Source organism: Sminthopsis crassicaudata, chromosome 4, assembly GCF_048593235.1.
Source record: "Sminthopsis crassicaudata isolate SCR6 chromosome 4, ASM4859323v1, whole genome shotgun sequence".
In the NCBI taxonomy this organism is placed as follows: domain Eukaryota; kingdom Metazoa; phylum Chordata; class Mammalia; order Dasyuromorphia; family Dasyuridae; genus Sminthopsis; species Sminthopsis crassicaudata.
In genome coordinates this window covers 102,998,221-103,011,931 of record NC_133620.1, presented here as the reverse complement: position 1 = coordinate 103,011,931, position 13,711 = coordinate 102,998,221, and the positions used below count along the sequence as shown (strand labels likewise).

The window sequence follows — 13,711 nt, the reverse complement described above, 5'->3', positions numbered from 1 at the left end:
AATAGTTTCTGAGCCCAAGAAAGCAGAGATTTGCTGCTCCTTCATGTTATCGAGTAATTTTTGAAATTCTTCCTCAATTACACATTACAGCCTTATCTGCAATCTCTGTAGGCCACATAGCCCTGCTTTCACGTCATGCCCACTGTGCCTCTAGGACACAAGTATCACTCCCAAATAACTCGGGCTCTCATAAACATGAGATCATTTTACATTAGGGTTTGCAGGAATGTGGCTTTTTCCCGTCTTGGAGGAGTAGTAAAGGGAGGGTGGTTTGGAATATGAGGGTTAAAATGAAGCTTCTGTTTCTGCTCCATCAATGATTAACTCTTTTGCTGCTGAACTCAGAAAGCTAGGATTTCTGCATAGCATGCGTTGCACCCCCAGGGCCAGAAGGACAGAAGAAAACAAACATGAAAATCAGCATACTTTTGTACACAAAAGGGGCCATGCTTATGAGAGCTGGAATTATGTAGGAGAGAGATTTGCATTCTGGAGGCAAATGTGAAGGCAGGATGTGAAAGGAGAGCTCTGTGGGCAATGGAAGAACATTAATGCCAGCAGGGTCTGGCTTTCTGTGGTGGGATGAGAGTTTTTTTCCTGTAGTTTTCATCTGGAAATAAGGTGTTTTAAGTCGATACTATGAATGAACTAAAAACATTCATTGTATGAACTTAGTTAATCAAACTAACAGATAAAATCTATACAAAATGCTTCAAAATGCTTGGAGTGAAATGCTGACAGGGTGAAGCTAAGATAACTTACATCACCGCAAATCACAGCATAAATGTGGAGATCAAAAGATAAGGCACAACTGACTCCAACAATCTCTGCAAAAACAAAGGCTATTAGCTTCTAGATGAAGCCATAAAACCCAAAGCAGGAGAAGTAACTAGGTAGAACACGTGTCAGGGTAATTTCATATCTAAAGCTTTGCATTGCTATAAAGAGCTATTAGACATATATATATATATATATATATATATATACATGTATATATATATATATATATATATATATATATAAAGAGATATAGTTAGACATACCTGTGTGTGTATACACATTAAAATATATATATATATATATATGAAAATTTGTCTAAAGGCTTTTCTATATAAAGCCATATTAAACATATATATAAATATATTTATACAGATATAATTTCTATGACATGTGTGTATAAGCAGAAATCTAAACATATTTATATATATGTAATTTCATTTATAAATCATTTCTATATGTATTTTAAATATATAAATGTATTTCTGTTTATATACACGTACTTCATGTCTACATAAAGTCATATTAGATATATGCAAATATATCAATCTACTTATATAGATTTATATATAGATATAAATATAGATCAATTAATAGATCTAGCTCTCTAACTATACATAGATACTACAGCCTGGAGTTGTGATGAGTATAGGGAATTTTCGATGAGGAAACCATTTACCAATATTGATCAGCAAATAATTTCTCTGCAATGTTTGGTCTTAGAAAGTCTTCTAGGGCATATAGGAGAACTTTTCTAGGACACATAGTGAAAATATGTCAGAGGCAGAATTGAACCCCAAGCCATCTTGCCTGACAAAACATATATAAGGTGTACACTTAAGTATAGCTAGACAGATAGATATGCAGAAATAGATACACAGATCATCATATACATATAGTATGTAAATACAACTGAATAGACAGACCTGGAGACCAAAAGATCTGAATTCAAATCCAGCCTCACTTATTTGGGGAGGAGGGGAGTGAGGGGAGTGGTAGGAGAGAGGAACAGCGTTAAATGATGTCCTTGCTATGAAGTCTCATATGAACTGAGTCCTCTTGACTGCAGGGCCTATACTCTTCATAGCAGCCCGCTCTTCAGACACTTCTTATCTGTGTCACTTTGGATAAATCACTTAATGTCCTTCTGCTGCAGTGACTTCATCTATAAAATGAGGATAACAATAGCACCTACCTCTCAGAGCTGTTATGAAGATAAAATGAGAAATAATATTTGCAAAGTGATTTGGCAAAACTTTTTAAAAAGCATAATATAAACGTTAGTTTTTATTATTACTATTGCTGTTATTATTACTATTACTAGACCTATAGTTTCAAGGCACTTATTTAAAAGCAAAACAAAGAATGAATCATCTTTTTCATTCCTTGAAATTAAAAGCAAATACTTAGTAGTAGGTTGTGGCTATTAGAATAGTTACTCACAATTCACACAGAAGCTAGGATAGAGAAATGACAATCACAGATTTAGGGATGAAAGGACCTAAAATGTCATCTGCTCCAATTCTGATATTTTACAGATGTTCCATGATTTGCCCAAGGTTTCACTAAGTGATAGAGCCAGCATTCAAATTCAAGCCTTCTGACTCCAAATCCAAAGCTCTTCCTGCTACATCCTCAATTCAGGATTTTGTGGAACAGTCTGAATTTTGAGAACTTAGGTTCTGTCTGAATTTTGTTTTACATACAACTCCCAGCTTTATGGTTGACCACATGTCTTTATACCAATCCTATAAAGTAGATAGGCACAAAAATTAATTATTATCTCCATTTTACAGATAAGGAAACTCATACACAGGGAAGATAAGTGATTTACCCTGTAAGTAGTAATGGAGCTTGTTCAAGTGTTGTTCATGCTTCCCTTTGAAAGAGGACCAATAAAAGAAATCAAGAGAATGATACCTTCACTGGTTCTTGAATGGGATCTAAGTGAGAACAAGGTGTAATCAGCCTCACTGTCTCCTCCAGAACTCAAGCCTTCTAATTCTATTAGTGCTCTCTGCACTACCATGCCAGCATTTATAGTAGATCTAATTGGTATTTGATGGGGAACAAAAGACCCAAGATGTTACCGCCTGGCTTTTTAGGGAGGATTCCAACTCATTGCACTCATCCCACCAGAAGCCTATTCTAATCTCCCTCCTTAACCAGTTCCTCACTCCTACTCCAGGGGCCTTATTTGGATTGAGTAATTTATTCTATCTTTATCTGGTTAGTACAGATTTGTTTGCTTATAGTCTCCCCATTTGATTGTGACAGGGATTGCCTTTGGCCTCAAAGAGTTTGAAACTAGAGAGATTTAGGTTAAAATTAGGCTAGGCTAACTCCAAAACCTCTATTATTCTACTCACCAATAAGAATGGCTAAAAAAAAAAAAAAAAAAAAAGTCTCATTTCTTTATTTCTCAAAAAAAATTGTATAATCATACTTCCTTTTTTCTTTTACTTCAAAACCTGAACAGAGCAGTTGCAATACCAATCAGCTGTACTAATTCTTCCTTCTAAGCCACCCAAAAGAATAAGGCCAAGCCAACAATAAGAGATTATTTTCACTAAAAGGGCAATGGAAAAGCTCATAATGAATGGATATGAGTTGACTGTAATGAAGGAACAGTAAAGAACCCAAAACATGTTCAAGAAAGAGGATGGATTATACACTGATGAGCAAAGAGAAGAGGGAAAAGCCCCCAAGCATATTGGGGGGGACCCCTTGTAGTTACCTTAAAGAGGAGGTACACACATAAAATGGGCAGACATAACGGGTTTGCAATCTGCACTGTTGCATAGACAGCCACAGTCGTCTGAGTATTGAACAATTTTTTGACCCCAGAATTCATGGACTAACAAGAAGGCTAAGGTTTTAACATAATTATTCTGATCTCAGTGATGACAGAGGTTATCATGTCAGCACCCTAGGGATTCAGTTATAACTCCATCTCTCGGCCAATCAACCAACTAACCTCTGTTTCAATGTCAACAGTTCACCAAATCACCAGGTCATAGCTGTCCACTAAGAGAGACCAATCCATTGGTACATCACCAACCTGGGAGATTTCCAAGCTACTTGCCATAAGGATTGCTCTTTAGGGATTACAAGAATTCTCAGGGAAGACCCACCTCCACTCTGCTCAGATGGATCTATAAGCATGAATCCAAAACAATTTAGAGTTTGAAGAAATTACAAGTAGCTCCACATCCTAAAAACATTGGGAATCACTTTCAGGAACTATTGGTTGTAGGACCCATTGACAATAAAGACAGAATTGTGAATTAAGAGAAATTGTAATTAGTGGAGTGATCACAGAAATATGACTCAAGAGACTCAGGTACTGTGGAATGGCATTTGTCATTAGTAGCTTTACAAAACTATTTGGCTGCCAGCTTCCAAAGGTAATCCATTTAAACTAGATTGTCTCTAAGGTCCCTTTCAACTCTTGGAGACAAAATGCTCTGAATATGAGGTAAACTCAATAATGTCCTCCTCATGAAAACACAAGACTAGATCTTGCCAAATGAATCAACTACTGGTGACTTAGACATTTAGAAAAATGCATTAAATGTTTTGATTATTAGAGCACCATAAGATTTTGTACACTGGAGTTAACATTTATTGGAAAGATAGTTTGCAGCTTGAAAGAGTATCTTCTGCTATCTCCCAGAAAGTATGGCTTACTCATCTTGTAAAAGCTGGTTCAGAATGAGTCCACTTCCACTCCCCCACCAAGACTTCACTGTAAGGAGTGGTTGCCAACCCTTCAGAAACAGGATACATTTTCTAAGGCTTATGGGTCATGTCATGTCATGTCATGTCATGTCCCAATCACCACGTGCTCTTTGTTTTCTGGATTTTGTTTTCTTCCACAACCCAGACCATGCCAGTCAATCACAGATGAGGGGATTGATCTTCTCCTCAGTGGGAGCAGGCCTCACCCATCTCACCATGACTTTAAACCAAAGTTGGGAGGTCTGCAATGCATCAACATGAACTATGTTCCAGGACTTTTTGAACATTTAGTACATTTTTAGGCAAAGCGGAAAAAAAAAAAATGGCAGATGGCATCCTAAAATAACCACAAAGATTGAGGAGCTTCATTGCCCAGCTGTTTCTTCTTCCTTAAGGATATGCACATTTCAAGTCCAGAGCCATCCTTCTTGATGAATAAGTTAAGATCAAGGCTTATTTTGTAGCAAATGAGTAGAACCATAAAAAAATTTGTCCATTTCCCACCCCCACCCCAATGTATTATGGAAATTGGAAAAGCTCCTAACCGGCAACAATTATCCTAAACTTGGAGAAGGGTAATTAACAACATTTCTTTTTCCAAGTCATTACTACTTTAACAATTGTGCTCAAAATGGGACTAAATGGATCCACTTCACACTTGGAAAATTTGCTGAAAAGGACAGATAAAAATGTAGGCTTTGTACTTTGCCTCATCTACAGAAAGTTTTTGACAAATGTAAAATGCTACTGGGAATACTACAATTCATATTTTCTCTTGCTTTCAAAGGTAGATGAGCGATTCAGGTCCTTTGATCAATTCTAAAGTTTAACTCTAGCTGCCTCAGGAGCTTGCAAATCAATGTTCCCAACTTCTGATAATGGCAGGGAAAGACTTTTATGTCCACCGTCCACCATGGCTCTCGCCAGCCTTTCATCCCCTCACAGCATATCCAGCCTCAGCACAGATTCATTCATTGAACAAATATTTTATCAAACCCAATATTACCCTAAGATGCTATGGAGAAACAAAACTGGGCCAGTCTTGGTCCTTGCCTACGTTTATAACCCAATCAAAAAGGAATTAAGATACAGGAAATCTCTTTAAACTAAAACAGCTCTGAATAAAGTCCAGAAACTGGAGTTCAAGTCTAGCTTTAGAAACATATTGGGGCAACGCCCCAGATCCAGTTCAAAGAAAAAAGTCTGTAGTCAGAACCACAGGACTGGAATCATGGGGGTGTAACCCAGGGGTTATCAAGCAAGGATCTGTAGAGAAAACCAGCACCATACCAGGACTTGGTGCTTGGCAAGGACTGCGCTGGCAGGCAATATGGCCAGGAAGGCAGAAAGATATGTGTTCTGGGAAAGGTTCAAAGTGTTTAGAACAATTGAAATAACTAAAGATTTTAAAGGAGGTGAAGTGCTCTCCCCTTAACAGACTAACAGTGTAGACAGTGCTGGTACCATTTACTGTGACCATTTTAAAGATGAGCAAACTGAAGCTTAAAGGGGTTAAGTGGCTTGATCATGGTCATACAACTAATGTAATTATTGCCTCTTCAGCTTCAAAAGTTCTTTTCCCTGACTCCATGCAATTTCTGCAAGAGTTTACAATGGGAAGAAATCAAAGAAAAAACTGGACAGACAGACTGAGGCCACAGGGTGGAAGGCCTTTTCCAGGCTTCAGTGGTATGATGGAAAGAAACTAGTCAAAAGCAATGGCAAATTATAACTCTCCCTTTTCATACCTGGGGTCACAGTTTAGACACCACAGAAAAGAGATTCAAGAATCTGAATAATGCAATAAAATTCTAGTATTATTCTATTTATAGTATTGTTCAGTTTCTGATAGTTCTCAAATGATGAACAGAAATAGAAAAAGTGCTGGATTAGGAGGGAAGGATATGGGTTCAAATTATTATTTTGCTATTCCCTTCCTGGCTTTATTTCCCCTCTGGACCTCAGTTTCCTCATCTATAAAATGAGGTGGTGGACTTGAGGACCTCTAAGGTCCCTTCTAAACATGTGAACAGCTTTTCTTTCCCCTATAAATAAATAGCAATCATCAAGACACAATTATTAACCAACAACTCAGAATCTATCAGCCTTTTTTCATTAAAGTTAAGCAAGTTATGCAGGAACCAGCCTGAACAACGTAAGTCATTATTAATTTTTTTGAAACAAACAACTTCTAAAGGAAATTTACTATATTCTACAAAAAAAATTTATTCTGGATTAACTACTAGTTAATATGAGTTGATTTGAATTTTATTAATAGTAGATTACATTTTGATGGCTTTTCCCTTCAAGAACAGCATAATACTTCTCTAATAAAATCCCCAGAGACTCAGGTATAAGATAAGCAGTGAATTTACCATAAAATTTGGATGAACTGAATAAAACAGAATTTCCCAGGAAGAAAACATAGGGCAGTGGGAAGAGGAAACAGCCTGTGGCTAGTCAGCATCATTCACATATGAGCCAGGAAAAGGCACCTGTTACTTGTAAAATTAAATACTCTAATATTAAATAATTAAATAAATACTAAATACTATAAAATATAGTATTTGAAATTAGATAGGTCCTTAGAAATTATTTGTTGCACTCCTCTCATTTTACAGTTGAAAAAACTACCTCCAGAAGTAGTCATTTATTCAAGGTCAAGAAGGTTATAGAGGAATAGGACCAGGATTGGATTCTAAGATCTCTACACTCCAGACCCAGCAGTCTTTATTCCTATATCAGCTTACAATGAAAGCAGACAAAAAAAAAAAAAAAAAAAAAGCTAGAGGAACAAAGGTGAATAACTTGACCAGTGTCAACTCAACCAATTTTAAACCAGGAACCTTATAGTAAAGTGGGGTAAACATGAAGAGGTGACTGAAACTACTGAATAGGCTTCCCCAAAACAAGTTTCTGTTCCCATTCCCTGGAAGAATGCCTGAATATAGAAAGGTTAAGGGCCTTATAGCATTTCCAGTCACTGCCTCTCCTCTCTCCCAAATGTCACCTCCCCCAACCAAGTATACATGCTTCTTGAATTTTGCCCAACTTTATTTTTTCATCCAAAATATGTTTTACATGATAGCACATGTATAAATGATATCAAGCTATCTACCATCTTTGGAAGAGAGGGGGGAGAAAAATTTGGAACTCCAAAATCTTATAAAAATGAATGCTAAAAATTTTCTTGAAAAAAAAAATTAAAATTAAAAAAAAATTTTTTCTCCACATCTGCCTAACTGCAACAAAACTCTCCCTTCCCAAGAGATGACCAGTTCTCCTGTCACTGTAGGGTATTTAAAAAAAAAAAAAAAAGCCCCAGCAACATACACCAGACTATTCCAGACAAGATGTTTTACTGCTGCTTTATTACACAAACTGATTATGTTTAAAGCTCCCTGAGGAGAGGGGACTGGGGAAAAAAAAAGGATCTTCAGCAAAGACCTCTATTGGCATGGGCAAGAGGCAGTGGAATCTCCTTGGGGAATTAACTTACTCAAATACCATCGATCAACATTTGAAAACCCACACGGATCATGACTGAACCCCCCAGCTTCATCCTTTGCCTTTAAAAAAAAAAAAAAAATGTTCTGAAAGAGTTAAATTGTTCCAGGCAAAAGGGCTGAGCTTATTCTATCAAAATGCTCCAGATGGAAATCGCAGAATTTCTCTCCTCAGCTCTGTGGAGCACACACACTGTTCTCCTATGGCAAAAAAAAACAAAAAAAAAAAAAAAAAAACAAGACCCATAATGTTCTCAAGAAAGAGAATTTTTACTTCCAGGCACACAGTACAACTCTGTTTCAGCCTATTCCTCCAGGAATATTTGCATTAACTGTCAATCACAAGCTTTCTGGGAGACTATAAAAACTTAAAAAGATTTTTAGGACAGAGAGGGCTCTGCAAAGAAATGACAATAGTCCACACTATATGAATTTATATTAACTTATCCACACATTACCCTTGCATCCTTGATGACATTTACCAACTCCAATCCCAGCAAAGGGACTAATACTCTAGAAACCAAGGGGCCCCAGAGGCCAGGCTATGGAATTTGACCAGACACCAAAAGCCTGAATTTTACTAAAGGAATCTGAATCCCCACAAGCCAAGAAGCCGGCTCTGGTCTTTGGGAGGAGACAAGTTAGACTGTCTTTGAGGGCAGCCCCCCCAAGCAAAACCACAAAGGGATTGAGTTGGGCCTTTCAGCCTCTGAAGGGCTCTACCTCCTCCCTACAAAGACTAGAAAGGGAAGAAAAAACCACAGAGAAGGTAGAGAGGCTCAAAAAGCCCATCCTACATCCTAAGATTTAATACTTATTCAGATGACTTTAAAGCAAGACCATATAAAATAAGGACTAATTCTACGTTCAACAACTATTAGATTGTAAACTCTTGGAGGGCAGAGATTAGGTCCTTTTTTTTTTTCCCAGTACATAAACAGGACAATGGCAGTGTTTGATTCTGAAAAGGGAACTGGACAGAAAATCCAAGTCCTGGATTCTAATCCCAAATTAGCTATGTGACCTTGGATAAATCCTTTAATCTCTGGGCCGGCTTTCTCAGCAAAAAAATGAGAGGTTCAGAACTGGTTGTTATGGTTCCTTTTAGCTCTCAAATTCTGTACAATATCAATGGGAAAAGACTGGAAGGGAAGAAAACTCTTCCGTCTGTGACAAGGTTAAAGAGAAACCTCAGAGATCCAACTGCATTACATCATCTCAGAGAGCAGTGTTTGTAAATATGCAAGTGTTTAATTCTGAGACCCACAGGAGAATTTCCAGAATTCCTTTACCAAAAGGATCCGTAGTTAAGATGGCTCTATGAACACCTTTCAGTCCTGAAGCTTCCTAAAAATACATGTGCAAAATCACTTTGTACCCTTGGTCAGATGGGATGCTTCTGAAGAGAACCTGGAGCAGTGGAAGTTATTAACTCTGTGGGAACAGCTCTGAGCAGGATGTGAAGAAGGACAGACCTGGTTAGAACGAGAGGGGGGATTCCGGCAGGCAGAACGCAGCCAATCTGGACAGGACACAAAAGGCCAGTGGCCTATTGTTTGCAAAGAGAATCAGGGCTTATCCACCGGGACTAGAGGCCAAGACCTCACTCAATTCCAACTCCAGGCCACACCCCTCCCCAGCCCAGCACAACTGGATCTAGGATTGAGTTTGCTTCCTATTCCTGCTGGAAATCTACTAGGGCTTTCAGTCCATTGAGGAGGACCCTTCAGAGCACACTCTAGAGGCGGACTAACTGAGGAGACAGATCCCAGCATGGTAGGAACTGCAGATTAAGTCTCTCCAGCCCCAGTGATCAACTGGCTTCCCATTTTAAATCCGCCCAAGCACTGGCTGGAGGAAGGAAGGGTTACAAAGCTCTCCCTAAATCCCAAGTGTTATAAAAAGGTTTTCTAACAGATACAGGCAGAGGAGGAGGGGACACTTCCCTCTATCCTGAAACAAAGGAAAACCTAGATTTCCAGCCATGTGTTATAACATTCAAGGCCTACTTCCCATCCCCCAGCCGATGTCTCCCTAGACTGAGGCACACGGCTATCTCCAGTGACTGATTAGCTGGCCAGGTTGGGTAGCCACACAAATGTGTATTCCTCATTAACAGGCAGGAATCCAAGAAATGAAGGGCAGTGTGGAAGCTGGGTACAAGCTACAAGAATTCGCTGGCCAGGTCTCTGACAACTGGTCACTTGTTTCTCTACATTACCATTCCTGTATTGCAAGAAAATAATTAAGGGCTTTAAGATAAAAAAGGAAAAGAACAAAGGGTTAAACATCTTTCCCTTTTCCAGAACACAGCCCTGCACAAACCGGGGCACCACATACAAATTCAGGGTGGAGGTGGCTGCCTTGATTTCTCCTCCCAACATAACTGGCTGCTCTCAGATGTAGCCGGGCTACCTGGGACCGGAGGCAAGCCTAGCCGCAGAATTTGTTCCCGGGCTGCCTCTAATGCCACAGCAAATCTAGCGTTTGAAAATAGCTGCAGGAAAACCAGGAAAAATTAAAAAGCCTTATAAACCCAACCTCTGCAGGAGCTTTCCAACAAGAACACCTCTAGGTAGCCTGTCCCAGCCGAATTAGCCTTCCACCCGTGAAATGCATTTCCAAACACCTGTCAGATCTCAATCATTCTAAAGACCCGACCCCAAAAGCGGATTGCCCCTTTTATCCTTCGGAGGACCACGTGCCCCTCCCCCCGTTCAGTCTGGTCAAGGCAAGAGGGCACTTTCAGTGCCGGCCGGCCCCTCTGCGCAGATCTGGAAGCTCTGGGAAATCTCCATTAGTGCCCGTAGCCCCTGGCCCTGCCATCCTGGGGTGGTACACGCCCTCCTGGGTTCCTCACCCGGACAATCTTCTCTGAATAAAATCTCCCCCATCTGCTCTATCGGGGAAAAGAAATCTTCCGGACGAGCCACAAAGCCTGTGTTTAAACGTGTGACTATGCACGGACAGACATACAAGGACATAGGCTCCTAGATCAGTACAGTTATTTTCAAAATAACCTACCTTTGACCTGAGTATCGTATTCTGCTATGATCTCCTTATCCTTTTTGAATTTAGCCGGAGACGTCATGTTTCCTTCCTAATTCAGCTCCCGAATGGATAAATCCACCCGGAAAAAAAAAAAAAAAAAAAACCGGACCACTCCAATTACAATCCCCGAAATTTCCTCCGGTGAGGGTCGAAGGGTCTCCCGGCAGGATGCGGCGCTCCGGGGCGCCTCAGTCCGTCGGAAGGCAGCCGGCTGGGGCAGCAGCGAGCGGCCAGCGCGGCGGGAGCATGCAGATGTTGGGAGCGGTGGGGGCCGGGGCGGAGCGGCGGCTTCTGTTTCCTAGTGTGGAGCCCGGAGCCGCAGCATCAGCATCAGCCGGGGAGCCGCAGCGCCGGGAGGCTGTCCTGGGGACTGACATCAAGCGCCCAGGCGGGGAGTGGAAGTCCTTCCGCACAACATGGTGTGGGGGTGTGGGGCCCAGCGCGCCTGGCTGTGTCAGTGTCGGGGCGAGGGTGTGGGAGTGTATCTGGGCGTGTGTCTGTGTGTCTGTGTGTATGTATGTAGGGGGGGGGGGGGGGCTGGAGGGTTGCTTCTTTTGCTGTTTTGTTTTACGGGCTCCAGAGATGATGCAAATCAAATCCCAAATGGGAGCAGCAGCAATGCAGGATCGGAAGTCGTTTTCTTCGGTTCACTTGCCTGTAAATGCAGGAAAAGGGGGGGGGGGTGAAGAAGGGGGTATCAGCGGAGTGGATATACATATGCAGACTGGGGGTGGGGAAGACGACGTGTTCCCAAGCTAGGGACAGCCGAGGCCAAGACCCATTCCCCCCCACCCCAGGCGGGTGGGCCGAGGCACAGCAAGGTCGAGAGAAAGGGGAAAAGCAGGAGCTCTCCCAGGGCCAGGGAAGGGCTGTAGAGAGGCTCAGCCCCAGCCCACCCGCCCCCGATGCTTCCAAACCTGAGCGGCGCTCAGTCCCAGCCCCAGCCCTCCGGGTGAGGACGTCGGAGCCCCTCCGGGCAGCGACCATCGGACCCGCCCCAACCCCGGTATCTCCCCTAGACATCAAAGGGCGATCAAAAGGCCGGGCAGGGGGAGGGGGTGCGGATGCAGCTCCCGGCAGGGACCGGCCACTAGCGCACAACTTTTCCTCCCCTCCTTCCTCCCCGATGTTTTGTTTTTGGTTACTAGCTTCCCTTGGCAGCAAATGTAAAGGGCGGGGGGACACCAGGGGAGGGCGAGGTCTGCAGGGAGAAGATGGGAGAGTCCTCTTCTGCACCGACTACAACCACAAGAAAAATGTGGCGGGCAGAGGCAGGAAACGGGCCGGAGTCGGGCCGGGGCACGGCCAGCAAAGCGCGCGAGGGCAGCCGGGCTTGCGCCTCAGCCTCCTTCCCCACTCCCAAGGAGCAGCGTGCTTGCCTTCCCCGGCCTCCCAAATGAGCCCCCTCCGGGCCTGCGGGGACTGCCCCTCGAGAACAGGGCGCCCCCGCCCCCGCCAGCGCTCTCAGCCCCGTCCCCGCCGCCGGATTCCAGAGGCCGGAGCCCTCTCCCCTTGGGGCGTATTTTCCAGGCCCGGCTTCTCACCCCCTAACGGTGCCCCACAGAAGGCAGGCTTGTGGAGACGCGAGCCGGCTCCGGCGCGAGCCGGGGCGCATAGCGGGCTCCGGAGCGCGCAGGCAGGCAGACCCTCGGACGCCCCTCTCCTTCCTGCCCTTCCCGCAGCGCGAGAGGAGCCCGCGGTGTCTCCCCCTTCCCGCGATCGAAGGAAAGGACAGCGGGAGGAAAGGAGGAGGGGACGGATGGAGAGGGAGGAGGGACGGCGTGGCTCCCGGAGGCAGGAAGGGGGTGGGGGTGGGGAATGGATGCAGGGGAGCGGGGTGGGCTCCTCCACTTGGCCGGAGAGGGGTAGGGGCTAATCTTTCGGGAGGGGCGCGCACTGCCAGATCCCGGAGGGTCGGATCAGGCCGGGGGACAAGGTGCTGCAAGTTAAAGGGCTGAACCGAGAGAGGGCAGTGGCTGCAGCCTGGGTGCAATTCCCGGGAGCGCGCTGGGGAGAGCAAGGCACGAGGTGCCGGCCCCATGCGCGCACGGGCGGACTGACGATGCCGCCTGCCGGGCTCGCGAGGCAGTGGGTAATTAATGAGCACCGCCCTCCCGGGAGTGGGGGAAGCTGCTCCGCTGCCCTGGGGGGTTGTCAAGTGCCGAGGGACGTCGGAAAACGGAGCAGCGCCGGGGGTGCTACGGCGAACGCCGGCCAGAGGAGGCAAGGCGCTGTGCACAAGGGGTTTGGGAAGGGTCTCCCTCAGCCTGGACCACCGGTTGCCGGGCAATGGGATGGCGGAGAAGCCAAACGGACAGTGGACGCCGCTCTCTCCTTCCCGCCCCAGTCCCCGGTTCCCTCCTGGAATCCAGGAGGAAGAGAGGGGAGAAGGAAGGAGCCTTTACCTGGCTCCGGCGCGGCTGGGTCCCCCGGCCCCGGGAACGCTTTCCCTCCTCAGTTCCCGCCCATCCACCCGCTACTTTGCAGCTTGCTTCCCTCTTTCCCCCACCCCCTTCGAGAGCCTCCGCCCGCTCTACGGAGTGATCTCGAAGAGCCAACCCTCCGGTTCGCCAATCATTGCCCATCGCCTCGAGACTGACGGACTCTGGAGCCACTAAAAAAGGCTGCTCCCGCCC

General features: G+C 44.2%; 1 protein-coding gene across 5 annotated transcripts in view; it reads right to left on the bottom strand.

Annotated features, from left to right (window-relative positions):
- Positions 1–13,613, bottom strand: part of SRGAP2 (SLIT-ROBO Rho GTPase activating protein 2) — a 252,665-nt gene extending 239,052 nt beyond the window's left edge. For 2 of the 5 annotated variants that reach the window (XM_074308983.1, XM_074308987.1), the window contains exons 1-2: positions 13,481–13,613; positions 11,049–11,730 (exon numbers count right to left, since the gene is read on the bottom strand). In XM_074308983.1, coding sequence (XP_074165084.1) covers positions 11,049–11,115 — 67 coding nt within the window. In that variant the 5' untranslated portion in view covers positions 11,116–11,730; positions 13,481–13,613. Of the gene's footprint in view, positions 1–11,048; positions 11,731–12,619; positions 12,824–13,480 lie in introns of those variants that run through there. The other 3 variants (XM_074308982.1, XM_074308986.1, XM_074308985.1) reach the window with 2 other exon arrangements.
- Positions 13,614–13,711: the final 98 nt, after the last annotated feature.